The following is a 13,589-nucleotide window of genomic DNA, read 5'->3' on the forward strand; positions in this document are numbered from 1 at the left end:
GGACTTCTGGGTTTTTCTGACTCAAACTCTCCTTTAAGCAGGCTCAATCTTAAATTTAAATCCAAAACTCACAGTCTAATCAGGTGCCTCTGTGTTTTCCCAGCTAAAGTTTGAATGTCTCCAGGGTTGTACAAGAGTCCATAAGGTCTCCATGCCCTGTGCTTGATCACTCTCAGGTTAAAAGCTCTCTCCTAATATTTAACTAGATTTCCCCCTAGCTGCAGCTTGCGCCTGCTGCCCCTTGTCCCCACGCCTGGTACCAGCAGGAGCAGCTGGGCTCCGTCTCTCCCACATATTCCCATTCCCAGGCTTGGATCAGGCCGTCTCTGCCGGCTGCCGCGGCCCTGGGAACATCGGCGGGCGGCAGCGGGGACAAGTTTTCTGTGAGCACAAGTGCAAAAGGTGGCCGGGCTGGAAGCAGTGGCCGGAGGTTGTCTGGCCACTTGCCCACCGCGTTGAGCCGTGCTGAGGGGCTGCAGCGTTGGCCCAGGGGCCTGAGGTGGGCACAGCTGAGGGGGTTCACGGGGCCAGGGGGAGAAAAGGCCTCGGTCAGCAGCGCCGGCGGCCGCTTGGTGGGATTTGCATGAATCCGGAAGGTTTAGCCCAGCCCTTCCTACACTGCGTCAAATCCTGTCCTTAGTTTAACCCCTTTGAACAAAATCAGCTTCCTCTAAAAATACGGTGATTTCCTTTTATTTACTTTTTCTCTCTTTTCTTGAATTTAAAGCTCCGGCTTCTGCAAACGGCCCACAAAGGGACATGACGTGCTTGTGAAGCGACTTCTGTGCCGCCAGGGCTTTTCCTCGGGGGGGAAATGTCTCCCTGGGCTGGGTGGAGGGAAAGAGGGACAAGGAGGCTCGAAACTTGGCACAAATCCCAGGCAGCGTTTCCACCTCTTGCAAAATGCTGTTTGCGCTCCACTGAGCCCGGCTGCTCCGGCTCCCTGTGGGACGAGGTGGTTTGTTCGCTGGGGAGTTCTGTCTGTCCATGGGGGAAGTTTTGGAGATGAGGGCCTGTTCTTGGTGTGGGGATGCTCTGGGTTCCTGGCAGTGACTGTGGTGCCTCCCCAGCAGCCATGGAATACGTCAGCACACGGGGAGGCGTGAGGGCCGTGAACTTTGAGGGAGCCCTTTTGTCTGGCTACGCGCCCGATGGGGGCCTCTTCATGCCCCAGTGCATCCCCTCGCTGGACAGGGACACCCTGCGAAGGTGGAGCAGCCTCTCCTACCCTGGGCTGGTCAAGGAGCTGTGCTCCCTCTTCATCCCGGCCGAGCTGGTCCCGCGGAACGCACTCCATGGTGAGCTGAGTGGGGAGCTGCTCGCAGGGATGTGCACGAGGGTTTGGGGGGTTTGGATGCATCTGCCTGCCTTCCCTCCATCCTCTTCGCAGCCCTCAGAGAAGGGAGCGTGCTGCGCCATTGCCTGCTCCTTTCTGTGCCCTGTTCTCCTCTGTCACCTTGCTGGCACTAGTGGAAAAGGTGTCCCCTGTGAATAAATGGGGGTTCTGGTGACTGCAACAAGCTGATGTTGTGGCCCTGCTCGCTGCTGGGGCTCCCTCTAGGGCTTTCTGCTGCTTCATGCTTGCCATGAGATCTGTTTTTTAATGTTTTTAACACTTACGAGCTATCACTTCCACCAGAGGGCAGCTGCACCCTCTGTCTCAACGGCACATTGAGCTAAAACTCGGCTTTCCTGTATTTTATGTTTTAATACAGTATTCTGATTGTGTGGCATGTCACCTGGGATTACTTAGCACAGAGTTATCAAACACCATTAAGCTCAGCTGGTTCACTCCTAATAGCTACGAATAACTTGTTGGATATCTGTCACTGCACCAGCAACTGAGAGTCTTTGGTTGTGCAGAAAGGTACCCAGGAGCACAAAGAGCACAGATGCATGAAGCCATGGGTGAGAAAAACACTCCTCTACCCAATCTAACAGGCCATTTAACCATTTTCCCTTTAGAGTTGATCGACAGGGCCTTCAGCAGATTCAGACACAAGGATGTCGTGCATCTGTCCAGGCTGAAAGATGGGCTGAATGTTTTGGAGCTCTGGCATGGTGTTACTTATGCATTTAAGGACCTGTCCTTGTCCTGCACAGGGCAGTTTTTACAGTACTTCTTGGAGAAAAAGCAGAAGCATGTCAATATTCTGGTGGGTGAGTATGACTCCTTGGGGCTAAGGTTCCTCGACAGGCCTTTACCTTAAGAGCCATCATCCCACAGCCCTCCCCAAAGATGCCCAAGGGTGGTATTGCCTCATAATCTCCAGGCAATGCCGAGGTGGGTGCTCTGACCAAAAACATCTCATGGAGCATCTCTGTATCTTTTTCTTAAAGTGCAACGATGCAGGTTTGAGTGACACAGCAATTTTTTGCTTTTCTTGGTGCTTCCTCACTTCGAAACAGGGACTTCAGGGGACACCGGGAGCTCGGCCATCGAGAGTGTAAGAGGGCAGAAGAACGTGGACATCTTTGTTCTGCTGCCCAAGGGGCTCTGCACCCAGATACAGGAACTTCAGATGACCACCGTCATTGAAGACAACGTCCACGTCTTTGCTGGTTGGCACTGCTGTTTGTACTGTCTTCTTTATGGCCTCGCTGTGTCAAAACCTTGACCCTAAAAGTCTGAGGGGGCTACTCAATAGGATTTGCAGCTTTAGCAGCTGCAGCCAGCCGGGTCATTGCCATCACCATGCCCAGACATCTGGCTAACATGTTTGGGCGTGGTGATGGCAATGACCTGGCTGGCTGCAGGATGTTCATCCCCCGTTTGACAACCAAGAAGTTTAAGGCTTCCTTTTCTCCTGGCCACAGATCAGAGCTGCCTCCATGAAGGTGGTTGGTATTTGGCTGCACTAAATTCAGCACAATTTTTTGTTGCTAAAAGTGTTTAGTCACCCCTTCCCTCTATCCTCTCACCTTCATGGGTGATCCACCCCCTACCACCATGTTGTGGAGAGAGATGAGATAAAATTGAGCTGCAGGCATGCCATCCCCATGGATTGGCATCACCACAGGGTGCTTGAGCTGCTTGAGCTCCCATGGACTCCTCTGCTCAGCCAGGTCTCACCTTGGCATCTCACAAGGGCATACACCGTTTGCCTTCCTGTCAAGTATATATTTGGTGGAAGCAAGAGCCCAGAGTGCCATGTCTGCAGAAACCGCCTGACATCCACGGGGTGCCACTCAGCACCCCCTGGTTTGTACAGCCCCCAAGGCAGACAGGCAGCTCAGGACACTCCTGGCCACAGCAAATCCCAGGGCTTGAGACCAAGCCTATTTCTGAGCATAAATACCTTGTGCCTGATGTACTGCTGCTGGCAGATCTAATCTTTCCTTTCTCCTTTTGGCAGCTCATGGGAACAGCGATGAAATCGATGAGCCGATCAAGGAACTGTTTGCTGATGTCAATTTTGCTGGAAAATACAACCTGATGAGCTTGAATTCCATCAATTGGTCCAGGATTATGGTGCAGATTGCTCACTACTTCTATGCTTACTTTCAGTGTGCCCCATCCCTGGACACCACCCCGCTGCCAGTGGTGGAAATTGTTGTGCCAACAGGAGGAGGAGGAAATATCACAGGTAAAGGGAAAAAAAAGATGGGTTAGATAAGAGAGAGAGAATGCTGTGATCTGTGGACCAAAAGCACTTTGCAGATACTGGCTATTGCTATTTATTAAAACACCCACTCTCTGGTAGGATTTCTTCAGAACCACTTATATTTTATTACTCATGTCTGGTTATTACTCAATTTAGGTGTCACTGATGATTTGCAAGGTGCAGAAAAACCCAAACCACCCTTTGATGATGACTGTAACTATCTTGAGGATGGGCACGTTAGGAGAGGACAGAATGTGTTTGATGCAGAAAAAGAGGGGAAATACTGTGGCTCTGATTTCTTAAGTGAGACATTAACAGAGGTGTGGAGTCCTGCCTGGTCCTACTCTGGTTTGTGTGGTAGTGCATGGTCAGGAGAACCACTCTTAATTGCATAATCTGGCCTTCTAAATGAGAGTCTTGATTGCCTCAGTCCCAAAATAGGTGTAGAACTGTTTTATGAAAGCAATAAAGGATTTTATATATTCACTGCTCTTCCAGGCTGCCCATCAGAGAGGCAAAAGCCCAAAATCTTCATCTCTCCTGCTTGCCTGGCAGCTGTCTGAGCTGTCGGTCCCCTGCCAATCCATCCACAAAAGTGGAGATGAGCAAGGGTCTGTCTTCAATGGCAGGTGGAGCACTCCATCCCTGGATTTTATAATCTCTGCTCTACCAAACCACTGACCTCAGATATCTCAAAGTCCACTAGGGAATATAATTTGTGTCTGCTTCTGAACTGGATGCTCAATCAATTTGTACAATGACTTCTTTGCTAAATCTCCTTTGAGTGTTTCTTCATCAAGCACACGCGTATTTTCACTCTTTTTCTCTAGCTGGCTGTATTGCCCAGAAGATGGGTCTCCCAATTCGACTTGTTGCTGTGGTGAACAGCAATGACATCATTCATAGGACTGTTCAACATGGAGATTTCTCACTGGCAGAGAGCGTGAAGGCTACGTTAGCACCAGCCATGGATATCCAGGTGTGTAGTGAACTGGCCAAAATGCAAAAATAGCAAATATTGTATTTTTTAAATCTTTTACTCTGTTCCACCTGCTGCCACTCGATGATGCATTAGGAGGTGTGATTCATATTGACCACTTATGCTACAGACTGCTGAGCTGAGATAGACCAAACACCTTCCCCCTCACTTTTCAGGGCTTGACTTTCTGATCTTCATTGTTGAGTGCTGGGTTTCCAGGGATTTGTTCTGTGCAAGCTTAGCAAGAGAGGGACATTTTCACAACATGTGACAATTAGAGAACTAAAAATGCCATCATGTCTCAAGGGTTTTGTTGATGCTTCTGAAAGGCTCCACCAAGAGTGAGAGAAGAGACCAGGAAGAAGGTAGAGAAGTCCAGAAGAAATGCCTCATTTGTGGCTGTCTGCAGCTTGGTCAGAGCAAAACAAGCCTCACCAGGCAGGGGAAGGCCTCAGAAAGAAAAGTCATGGAGGTACAGAAACCAAACACCTGGAAGCTAATACCTCTTGTTTCACTCCCACCCTGTGATCCCCAAGGATTGGATCTGCTTCCAAACAAGTGATCAAAGTGGGAAACCCTTGGTGTTGTATCTCTGTGGCCCTAAGCTACCTGGATTTTCCAAAAGCTGTTCAAACACACTGGGAGGACCTGGGAGCCTAGAGGGACTGCCATGCTTTGCAGTCATAAGTCCGTATGCCCCCATCACCACGCTGTACTCTGCAGCTTGGCCTTCCTCCCAAGCCAGGAACTTGTGGGGCTCCTCAGAGCTCCAGGGATAACGGGGCTCCTCTCTCAGCCCATCTCCCTTCAGCAACACTGGTCAGCAGGTGCCAGACTTTGGGATCATGGGGGCAGGCAGTCAGGTGAGCAGATACCCTGAGGTTCCTGAGGAGCTGGATGAGTGCATCCCTCTGCACATCCCTCTCCATGGCTGCATGGGACATCTCTGTTCAGCTCACATCTGAAGCAGCCATGCCAATATTTCCATAGCTAAATAGACCATTTGCTCTGGAGGGGAATTCAGGAGGTCTCTGTTTGGGACCTGTTTAAAGCAGGATAAGCCTTGAGGTCAAACAGGATTGCTCAGGGCTTTTTCCATTTGGGTGTTGGAAACCTTCAAGGATGAAGAATGCACAGTCTCTTTAGGTTGCTGCTTCTGCAGACTAAGGTAAAGCAGAGAAAACTTTCCTGTTAGATGCTGCCTGAAGAGTTGAAGGTGAAGCAGAAAGTCTGGTGTGGATGAGCTTCGTGAGGGCAATCCCAGGACAATCACAGCTGATGCTGTGTCTTTGCAGCGCCTAAAGCAAAGCAGGGGCTGCTCTCTGTCCCTAAGGTTAGGAAGCATGACACAGCTCATGCCCACATGGCCAGACTTTGTCCCCACCATGACCTGTCCTCCAAACTGGGCCCCAGTGTGGCATGGGACAGAAGTAAAAGCCTTACTTAGATGGTAAGGCCAGTACTTGCACCAGGGTCCTGGCCCAGTTTGACTTTCTGGTGTCAACACAGTGATCTGTAATGGAAGCCATAAGGCTGGTGGGAATGAAGGATGAAGGGGAAATGTGGGAAGGATGTAGGAGTAGCAGAAAGAAGGACAGGAGAAGGGGTATCAGGAGCACAGTGTTGGAGGCCCCCCCAGGAGCAGGTCATGGAAGTCCAGGCATACTGACCTGTATCTTCTCAGGACAGCCTAAACTAGGGGACAGCCTAGAGCAAAGAGCAGGCTACACCCAGACTAGACTGAAGATTAGAGCTGGAGGCTCTGGGAGACGATGGTGGAAAGATGAAGAACAGAACTGGGGCCATAAGACACTCAGATAAGGACACAAAAGGCTGAGTAAGTCCTGATGACTCGACAAGGTAGGACAGGATGGACTGACAAAAGGTCACAGCTGCTAAAAGTTATGAAGAGTTCATCCAAACCCAGCATCCAGGAGGTGAGATGAGGACTCTGTAAGTTGGTGCCTCTTGTCCTGTCTGTCTCTACAAGGTATCTCAGCCAGACCACCTGGATGAATGCTACTTGGTGCTTGTAAACATGCAGGAATGAGATGGGGCAAAGAAAAATTGGTTTGGGACCTTCCTGTATGGTCTTGCACAGAGTTCTGCTGCAGTGTTGCAATGCTGATTGCTACACAGCCATATAGGCCAGTCAGGCCCTATATGTGCCCTATAAGTCCATGAAGATTAGCAGCCAGCCCTGCAGCGAGCTGGCTGTCTCATTAAGTCACACAGGAGCTGCATGACTCACAGCAGCATCTGCAACACTGAGTAAACAGCTGGATATTTCTGGTTCTCCAAAACACAGTGTGTTATTAGCCTGGGCTCCTCACGGCGATGGTACAGATGTGGTCATGCTGTTGATTCATCAGTCATCCCTTCATTTTCTGTTTTAATCTGATGGTCACTGTCAGACTGCTCTGACAGGTCAGCAGTTCAAAAGACATTGTGTTCCCAAAGACTTGTCTTGGGATGTAGATGAGCATAGGAAGACAAAAAGCCCACCCTGGCTTCCACCAAGAAAAACACAGTGGTGGGACCTCAGCCCTAACGAGGCATCAGAGAATCCACAGGGATGCTCTCCCCCTGGAACAGGTGCTTGAATTTCCTCACCTGTTGCCTTGTTATCCCAGGAGCCTTACAATGTGGAGAGGATCCTCTGGCTGCTCTCGGGCTCTGACAGCTGCCAGATAAAAACGCTGATGGAGCAATTCAACATCTCAAAAAGGCTGAAACTGCCAGAGGATTTGCACAGAAAGGTCAGTTCCTCACACACACAACACTGTACATGTACATGTGTAAGGAGAATTCCTGTTACCAGGTGTTTTCAACTCATTTTCAGAATAAAAAGTCGTAGGGGAGAGTATCCAACCAAAAATTTAAGTGTGAGACCAGAAGTTTTATATCAATTTGTGTACATGGACATGTTAAAAACCCCTTTATATATATTTTTTTGAAGCAGGCTCTTTTTTCTTCACAAAACTAACTTAAAAATTGCCTGCAGTTATTTAGATAGCATATGAAATTACCCCATCCTTGGCCATGCACCAAAGCATCGTGCAGTGGATGCTGGCACAAAGTGGGTGTTTGGGAGTGGGTCTGCTGAATTTGGTGCAATTCAGCCTCACTGTTACAGCAAAGGGGAGCACAAACACAAAGCAGAGAGAGAGATACAAGAGAAAACCAAATATTTGATTTGTGAGAGGGCCAGATGCAAAGTCCTACCTTTTCCTATCCAATTTCCCATGTGCTGTTCCTCACAGAGCAGCCTTTGCCCAGTGCCCACTCCTGTTTGTGCTGCAGAAAGATAAATACTAAAAAATGGTATTACTAAAAGCAAGAGGAGCTATTACAGTGAGGTGGATTTTACAAGTCCTCAGAAGCTCCCTCAGAGCTTGGAAATGGCAGCACAAAGCTGAGGAGCTGACTCCTGGCTCCTGTTCACCCACACTCGCAGCGCCTGTGAATGGAAACCCCTTGCCCACACTCCATCCCTGTGGTTTTTTCTAGCAGTGCCTCATCTCTCAGCTGCAGCAGCAACCCATTTTCCTTCAGTCCCTGGGAAAACCCATCCTCCAGCCTCCCTATTTCCACCTGCTTTGGTGTGTGCCTGGCACAAACCCTGCTGGGAACGTGTTTTGTGGTGATGCCCAGTGCAAACCTCCCTGTTTCCCACAGCTCTCCGAGACCCTGGGATCATGCTCGGCCTCTGATGAGGACATTGTGGGAGCCATGAGACACTGCTGGGAGGAGAACCAGTACCTGCTGTGCCCCCACTCTGCTGTGGCTGCTCACTACCACTACTCACAGCCACACAGGTAGGGAGAGCCCTTGTTCCTGCAGCCTCTCCAGCTCAGGGCTGGCTCACACCCTAAGTTTTCTTGCTTTTCTTTCCTTTCCAGCATCCCCCGGTGTTGCTTGGCTCCAGCCTCTCCAGCCAAATTTCAGGATGCCGTGCTCCGAGCCAACCTGGTTCCCCAGATCCCCCCTGAAATCACTGCCCTAACAGCAATGGAGACCAGATCCAATCCCCTGGAGCGGGGATGGGACTGGGCACAGGTGCTCCGGGGCCGGATTGAAGCCGTGGCGCAGCAGTGGGAGGCACAGGCGGGTCAGTTTGCACCCCAGAGCAGGGTGGGAACACCGGCCAGGTAGTCACACCTGTATGTGTGTGAGCCTCCCAGGGCTCATTCTCCACTCCCAGGAAAGCCCTGTGTTGTGCTGGGAGTCTCCATGCAATGATTTATTAGCAAGAATACACATCCCTGTTGAATTACATGGACTATCTCATAACATTTTCAATAAAGAGCACTGCAGTTGTATCCCCTTTTTCCTAATAAGTCACAAAAACTGATTTAAACTCTGAGTTAACCTGGGTCATCCACCATTACTGGCTGTTACAGAAAACCTCCTTAGCACTACCCACAGTTGCCTGCTTCTTGAGCATTATCTAGTGATTCTGGCTCTGTGCTGGGATGTTCAGCGCAGAAAATCCCAATAGCACCCAAGATGCTCAGTAGGAAATGCAAGCAGGAGTGGAGTGGATCTGCTTTAGCCATCCCTGTGATTTAAGCAATTTCAGAGATCATTCCCAGGTATTGAAACTTGCTCTGTGATAGTGTTAAATAGCAGATGTTTTCCCTGGACATGCTTATCTTAGAGATACTTTCCAGTACTGTATCTTACAGCTTTTGGTCCTAGTCCTGCTGCAGACTCTTCCCAGGCAACTTCCACTGTAACAAGTAGGAAATGGGAAATTCCCCTTATCTTCTGCCTGAAACTTCAGGTCTTTCAATACCACATTCTCATCATATACATATAAATATATAAATACCTTGTGTGGGAGCTGCCTCCACAAGTCATGCATCTGGCAGGAATCTCTTGCACATAAAAAAGGGGGAAGAAAAATGGGAATAATTATACCGGGGGGAAAAATCCCCCTTTGCCATCAAAAAAGAAATTCCCCCTTTGCCATCAAAGGAAGTCCTGTAATGGGAGGATTAATCTGAAGGTTTAGTGGCATTTAACAGGGTAAAAGTAAATTCTGTGAAGTGATTCAGCTTGGGATGTTGCAGAACATGCGGGAAGAGTGGGAAGTTTGGCCTGGGCTGCAAGCTGCCTTGCTGGCACTCAGGCAGCCTTTTCCTCAGCTCCCTCCGGCACAGCCGGCCCCATGCCACCTCCTTCCATCCCACCAAAACCCTGCAGGAGAGGAGGGACCTGTGCCTCCTCCAGGGTGGGGGCTGATGCTGCCCCATCCCAGTTAACAGGGATGCGGGAAACAGCTTAGCTGAGAATGATGTAAAAACCACAGCACTTGGATGTGTTTGATGCTAACAGCTCTACTTGCATAGATTGAGCAGCTGGGAGGAAAATGATGGTGGGGTGTAGGAATGATGTTTCATGAGGACATCATTCACCCTGCTTGAAGAGCCAAACCAACAAAATGTGTCTTATTTAAGCAACAGCTTCATCTTCACAAGTAACCCTGCCCCAAAGGATGGCTTTGTACTGGGGGTGGTGCAGGACATCACTGGGGGTGGTGATGCCTTTTCCTGGTCTTAAAGTCAAGAGACAAACACGATTAGAAGGGAAAAAGGGATTTTACCTCAGTATTTATTTTAAGGATCCTTAGGTGCACAACGTCCAGGTCTAATGCACCTCCATGCACACCTCCATGTACACCCACAAAAGATCTGGTATAACATTATAGGTTTTACTTATTAGCATATCTATGAAAGATTCCCCAATGAGAGGCTTGAATGAGCCCCCCTCCCCAAGGAACCTTCCCCTGGATGGTTCTTAGTTTACAGAATGTGTTCTGGAGAGGACCTTGGGGTCTGGGCACACTGATCCCTAACTAGGAAGCTTCTAAAATGTTTAGTCTCCCAGCTGAACAAACAAGCCCGAGAATGTAGGCCAAAAAACACCAAGAATACAGAAGTTGTAAAAGGGTATAAAAGGCATAAAAGGTATAAAAGAAAAGGCAAAAAATCATCATGGCATCAGTGGCAATAAGAAATTTCCCAATCCCATTTGGTCCCCGTGATCAACTTCCTGTTTTCATTGATGCAGATATACTCACTCATTGGACCCCACTGCCTTTAACAGCTGCCTCCCCAAATCTGGCAGTTCTCAGCAGGGGATGGCTGCCCAGTTGTAATCTAGCCCTTAATCATAGCTTAAGACACCCTGTGAGAGGGGAGAGGCCTGAAATTGCACCCAGTCCTGCATCCAAGTGAGAGGTTGCAGACCTGGCTGAACGGTCAGGACCAGAGTGAGAGGAGGGGGCAAAAGGGCATGGGACAAGACCCCAATCCCTCGCTGGGAATCCTGTGTAGGATGGGGTGAGTGGGGCTGGACTTGCAGCCTGCCAAAATCCCGTTGTGTTTTGCAAGCAGAAAGCATAAGGAATACATTCATGCTCCCATCCCAGTGCCCTGAAGCAGTAGGATAAGTAAAGAGTCCAGCCTCATTGCAGGGTGAAAAGAAGTTTCATTCTCAACCATCCCTGAGGATACCCTTATGGAGTGAGGATGCTATGTCTTCCCCAGCCCCAACCAGATTTTTTTGGGGCAGGACACTATGAAAACTCTCTCTGCAACCTCTGGAGCAGAAGAACGGCAGGAAAAGCCAGTTCCGTGCCTGGAGCCAAGGCAGAGGGAGAACAGATAGGCTTGGCTTGCAGGGGGGCTGTGCTCCCACAGAGGGTGATGCACAGCCACGCATGCCAGCCCAGTGCCTGGGATGTGGGAATGAACCTGGCCCTGTGGGCATGCTGTGTCCCACCACCTGCTCGGGGACCATGGAATCTGTGGCCACTCTCACCCTGGGAGCTCCCACTCTGTCCCCAGAACTGGTGCTTGGGGCTCTGCTCACTCATCCTTGGGTCTCTGGCTCAAAGGGAAGGTCAGCCTGGTTTGATGGAAAAATGGAAAATGGAGGGAGGAAAGTCACACAAAAAGTGGTACCTCCTCACCCAACACTGATGGGTGGCTGCAGGCTCTGGCAGCTTCACATGCTCACGCAGCTTCGTGTGATATTTTAGTCCTACACCTTCCAGAGCTGATCACGAACCCAGGACAGGCTTGTCAAATAATTCATCTCATACATCAACTCCTCTTGCTTTTCTCCAGCAAAAACTCCAGTTTCAGCTTCCTGACCCCAAGCATATCTGACCCATGTGATCCAGGAGACAGTGATGCCCACAAACCAGTGACCATGCTCCATGGGGAACCCCATGTTCTCCCACTGAGGGCCATGGCTAGGACATGTTCCTAGCCCCTACCTCAAGGAGAAAGTAATGTCTTGGGATAGAGATGCACTGTGTTGGGATAGAGGAATATGGTCATGGCTCAGCTGGAGTTTCTACTCAGTAACTCACATGTACCAAAGCAACGTGCTGTCCCTGAGCCAAACTCACTTGTAGTTGGCATGTCCAGCAAGGGGTTGGGGGTGCCTGTCCTGGTGTGGTTTGGGATCTATTGGGCTACATGTGGGGTCTACCCTCTAAGCCATCTGCCTCTGTGCTCCATGGAGACTTCATCCATCAGCAGAGCCATGCTGTGGTTCAACACTCCAATCATTAATAGTGTCATTAAGAGATCTGTCTGACTGCTGCTCTAGCTGAGATAAAATTGAGAGGAATATAAAATCCCAAATGAGCTGTGGGTGAGGATGTTATTTCCCATGAGCAGAGCAGTCCAGCCTTCCCCTGTGCTTTGTCACAATGTCCATCCCCATCTTCCAGCTTGTAGCCACCCAAAGAATTGATCTTTAGGCAATTACTCCACTGACTGGGCTGTCCCGTCCTTCTGCTCCATTTATGAGCTGGGAGGAGCCCACAACGTGGTGAAAGCCAATGCTTTAAAACAGTTCTGAAGGTTTGGGAGTTGAATTATTATTTATAATGCCCTGGGGGCCCCATGTAATTTATGGACAGGTATGAAGACAAGTAGGCGCTCAGACATGGGGACAAGCCCAGTGTAAATGCTGAGATAGAAAGATAGATGGATGGATGAAGATAAGCTTCTTGGCCAAGAGAGCTGGAGATTGAAAAACTGGAGATGGAGAAGCCTGCTCTTAGACATCTGCTCTCCTAAGGTGATACCCACTATCCCACTACTCTCATGCTGTAAAAAGACATCTCAAATGTGATGCAAATCATTTGTTTACTCCTATTTTTTTGAATTTATCCAAAGTGCAAGGAAAAAAAAGTAAAAAGGAATTGCTTTGTTGTTGCAATTTGCTGCTAGGCATTCCTATGTGTGCTAATGATAAGTATTAATTAAACAGCTTTCTGTTGTCTTTTAAATGCAGTTCTTTCAGGCTGTAATTAAACACAGACACCCAGCCCTTTCTGTCTGCATAGGAAGAGGCAGGTAGGCCTCTGGAGCTCGGCACTTCTTTCCTTGTAACACGAGAGAAGTGGAAAATGAGGCAAAACCAGTTTCCATTGAAAACTCACTACCTTGTGCATGTCCTTCACGGGAAAGGCAACTAGCTCAAGGAAATTAAAGGAATGTGACTTCCAAGATCTCAGCCCTGCAATCAAAGTAAGTTTATTTGCCCTTAAGTTCTTGCAGCTTCATACATTTTAAAGGCAGAGGAGATCACTTTGTTTGATTTCTGGGCTACACAGGCTGCTGAACATCACTCTGCTGCATTCATAATTGTTGCCTTTTGAACATTTCAGTCTGAGAATCTGGCGATAGGATTCCATCCCACTCACTTGCTTCTTAGTTTCCCCAGTTTTTTTCACTCTTGTGGTGAAAAAACAGGCACTGCCATAAATCCCCATCCCTGTGCTGCTCCTCTGGTCAGTATTAATCTCCCAACTGAGGGTCTGCTGCTCAGGGAAACTGGAGCTCCCACCAGCCCTGCTGCTTTCTCCATTTCCCAGCTTAAAATAGACTAAAGCCCTCTAGAAATGCAAATAAAATGTCAGATGCTCACGTGATGGAAAGCAACCTCCAAGTAAAATTTGCCATGTGCCCACAACACTG

General features: G+C 49.1%; 1 protein-coding gene across 5 annotated transcripts; it reads left to right on the plus strand.

Annotated features, from left to right (window-relative positions):
• The first annotated feature begins 267 nt into the window (after positions 1-267).
• Positions 268-8,906, plus strand: THNSL2 (threonine synthase like 2). Of its 5 annotated transcripts, none has more exons than XM_042053591.1 (9): positions 268-499; positions 728-1,298; positions 1,966-2,160; positions 2,410-2,562; positions 3,357-3,587; positions 4,436-4,584; positions 7,218-7,343; positions 8,263-8,402; positions 8,487-8,906. In XM_042053591.1, exons 2-9 carry the CDS (start codon positions 1,031-1,033, stop codon positions 8,737-8,739), a joined length of 1,515 nt encoding a protein of 504 aa, XP_041909525.1. In that variant the 5' UTR covers positions 268-499; positions 728-1,030; the 3' UTR covers positions 8,740-8,906. The 5 variants fall into 5 exon arrangements, with proteins under 5 accessions (XP_041909525.1, XP_041909527.1, XP_041909526.1 ...); XM_042053593.1 differs by having other exon boundaries at positions 1,071-1,298; XM_042053592.1 differs by having other exon boundaries at positions 1,074-1,298.
• Positions 8,907-13,589: the final 4,683 nt, after the last annotated feature.

Source organism: Corvus kubaryi, unplaced genomic scaffold (assembly GCF_017639235.1).
Source record: "Corvus kubaryi isolate FWS band 111438036 unplaced genomic scaffold, C.kubaryi_AGA036_p1.0 split1-131, whole genome shotgun sequence".
Lineage (NCBI taxonomy): Eukaryota > Metazoa > Chordata > Aves > Passeriformes > Corvidae > Corvus > Corvus kubaryi.

Bases quoted from the DNA above. Each gene is read 5' to 3' on its own strand.
- THNSL2 (XM_042053591.1), top strand. From the start codon at position 1,031: ATGCTCTGGGTTCCTGGCAGTGACTGTGGTGCCTCCCCAGCAGCCATG. The intron at 1,299-1,965 runs GTGAGCTGAGTG...TTTTCCCTTTAG, and splicing joins CCCGCGGAACGCACTCCATG to AGTTGATCGACAGGGCCTTC. The intron at 3,588-4,435 runs GTAAAGGGAAAA...CTTTTTCTCTAG, and splicing joins AGGAGGAGGAAATATCACAG to CTGGCTGTATTGCCCAGAAG.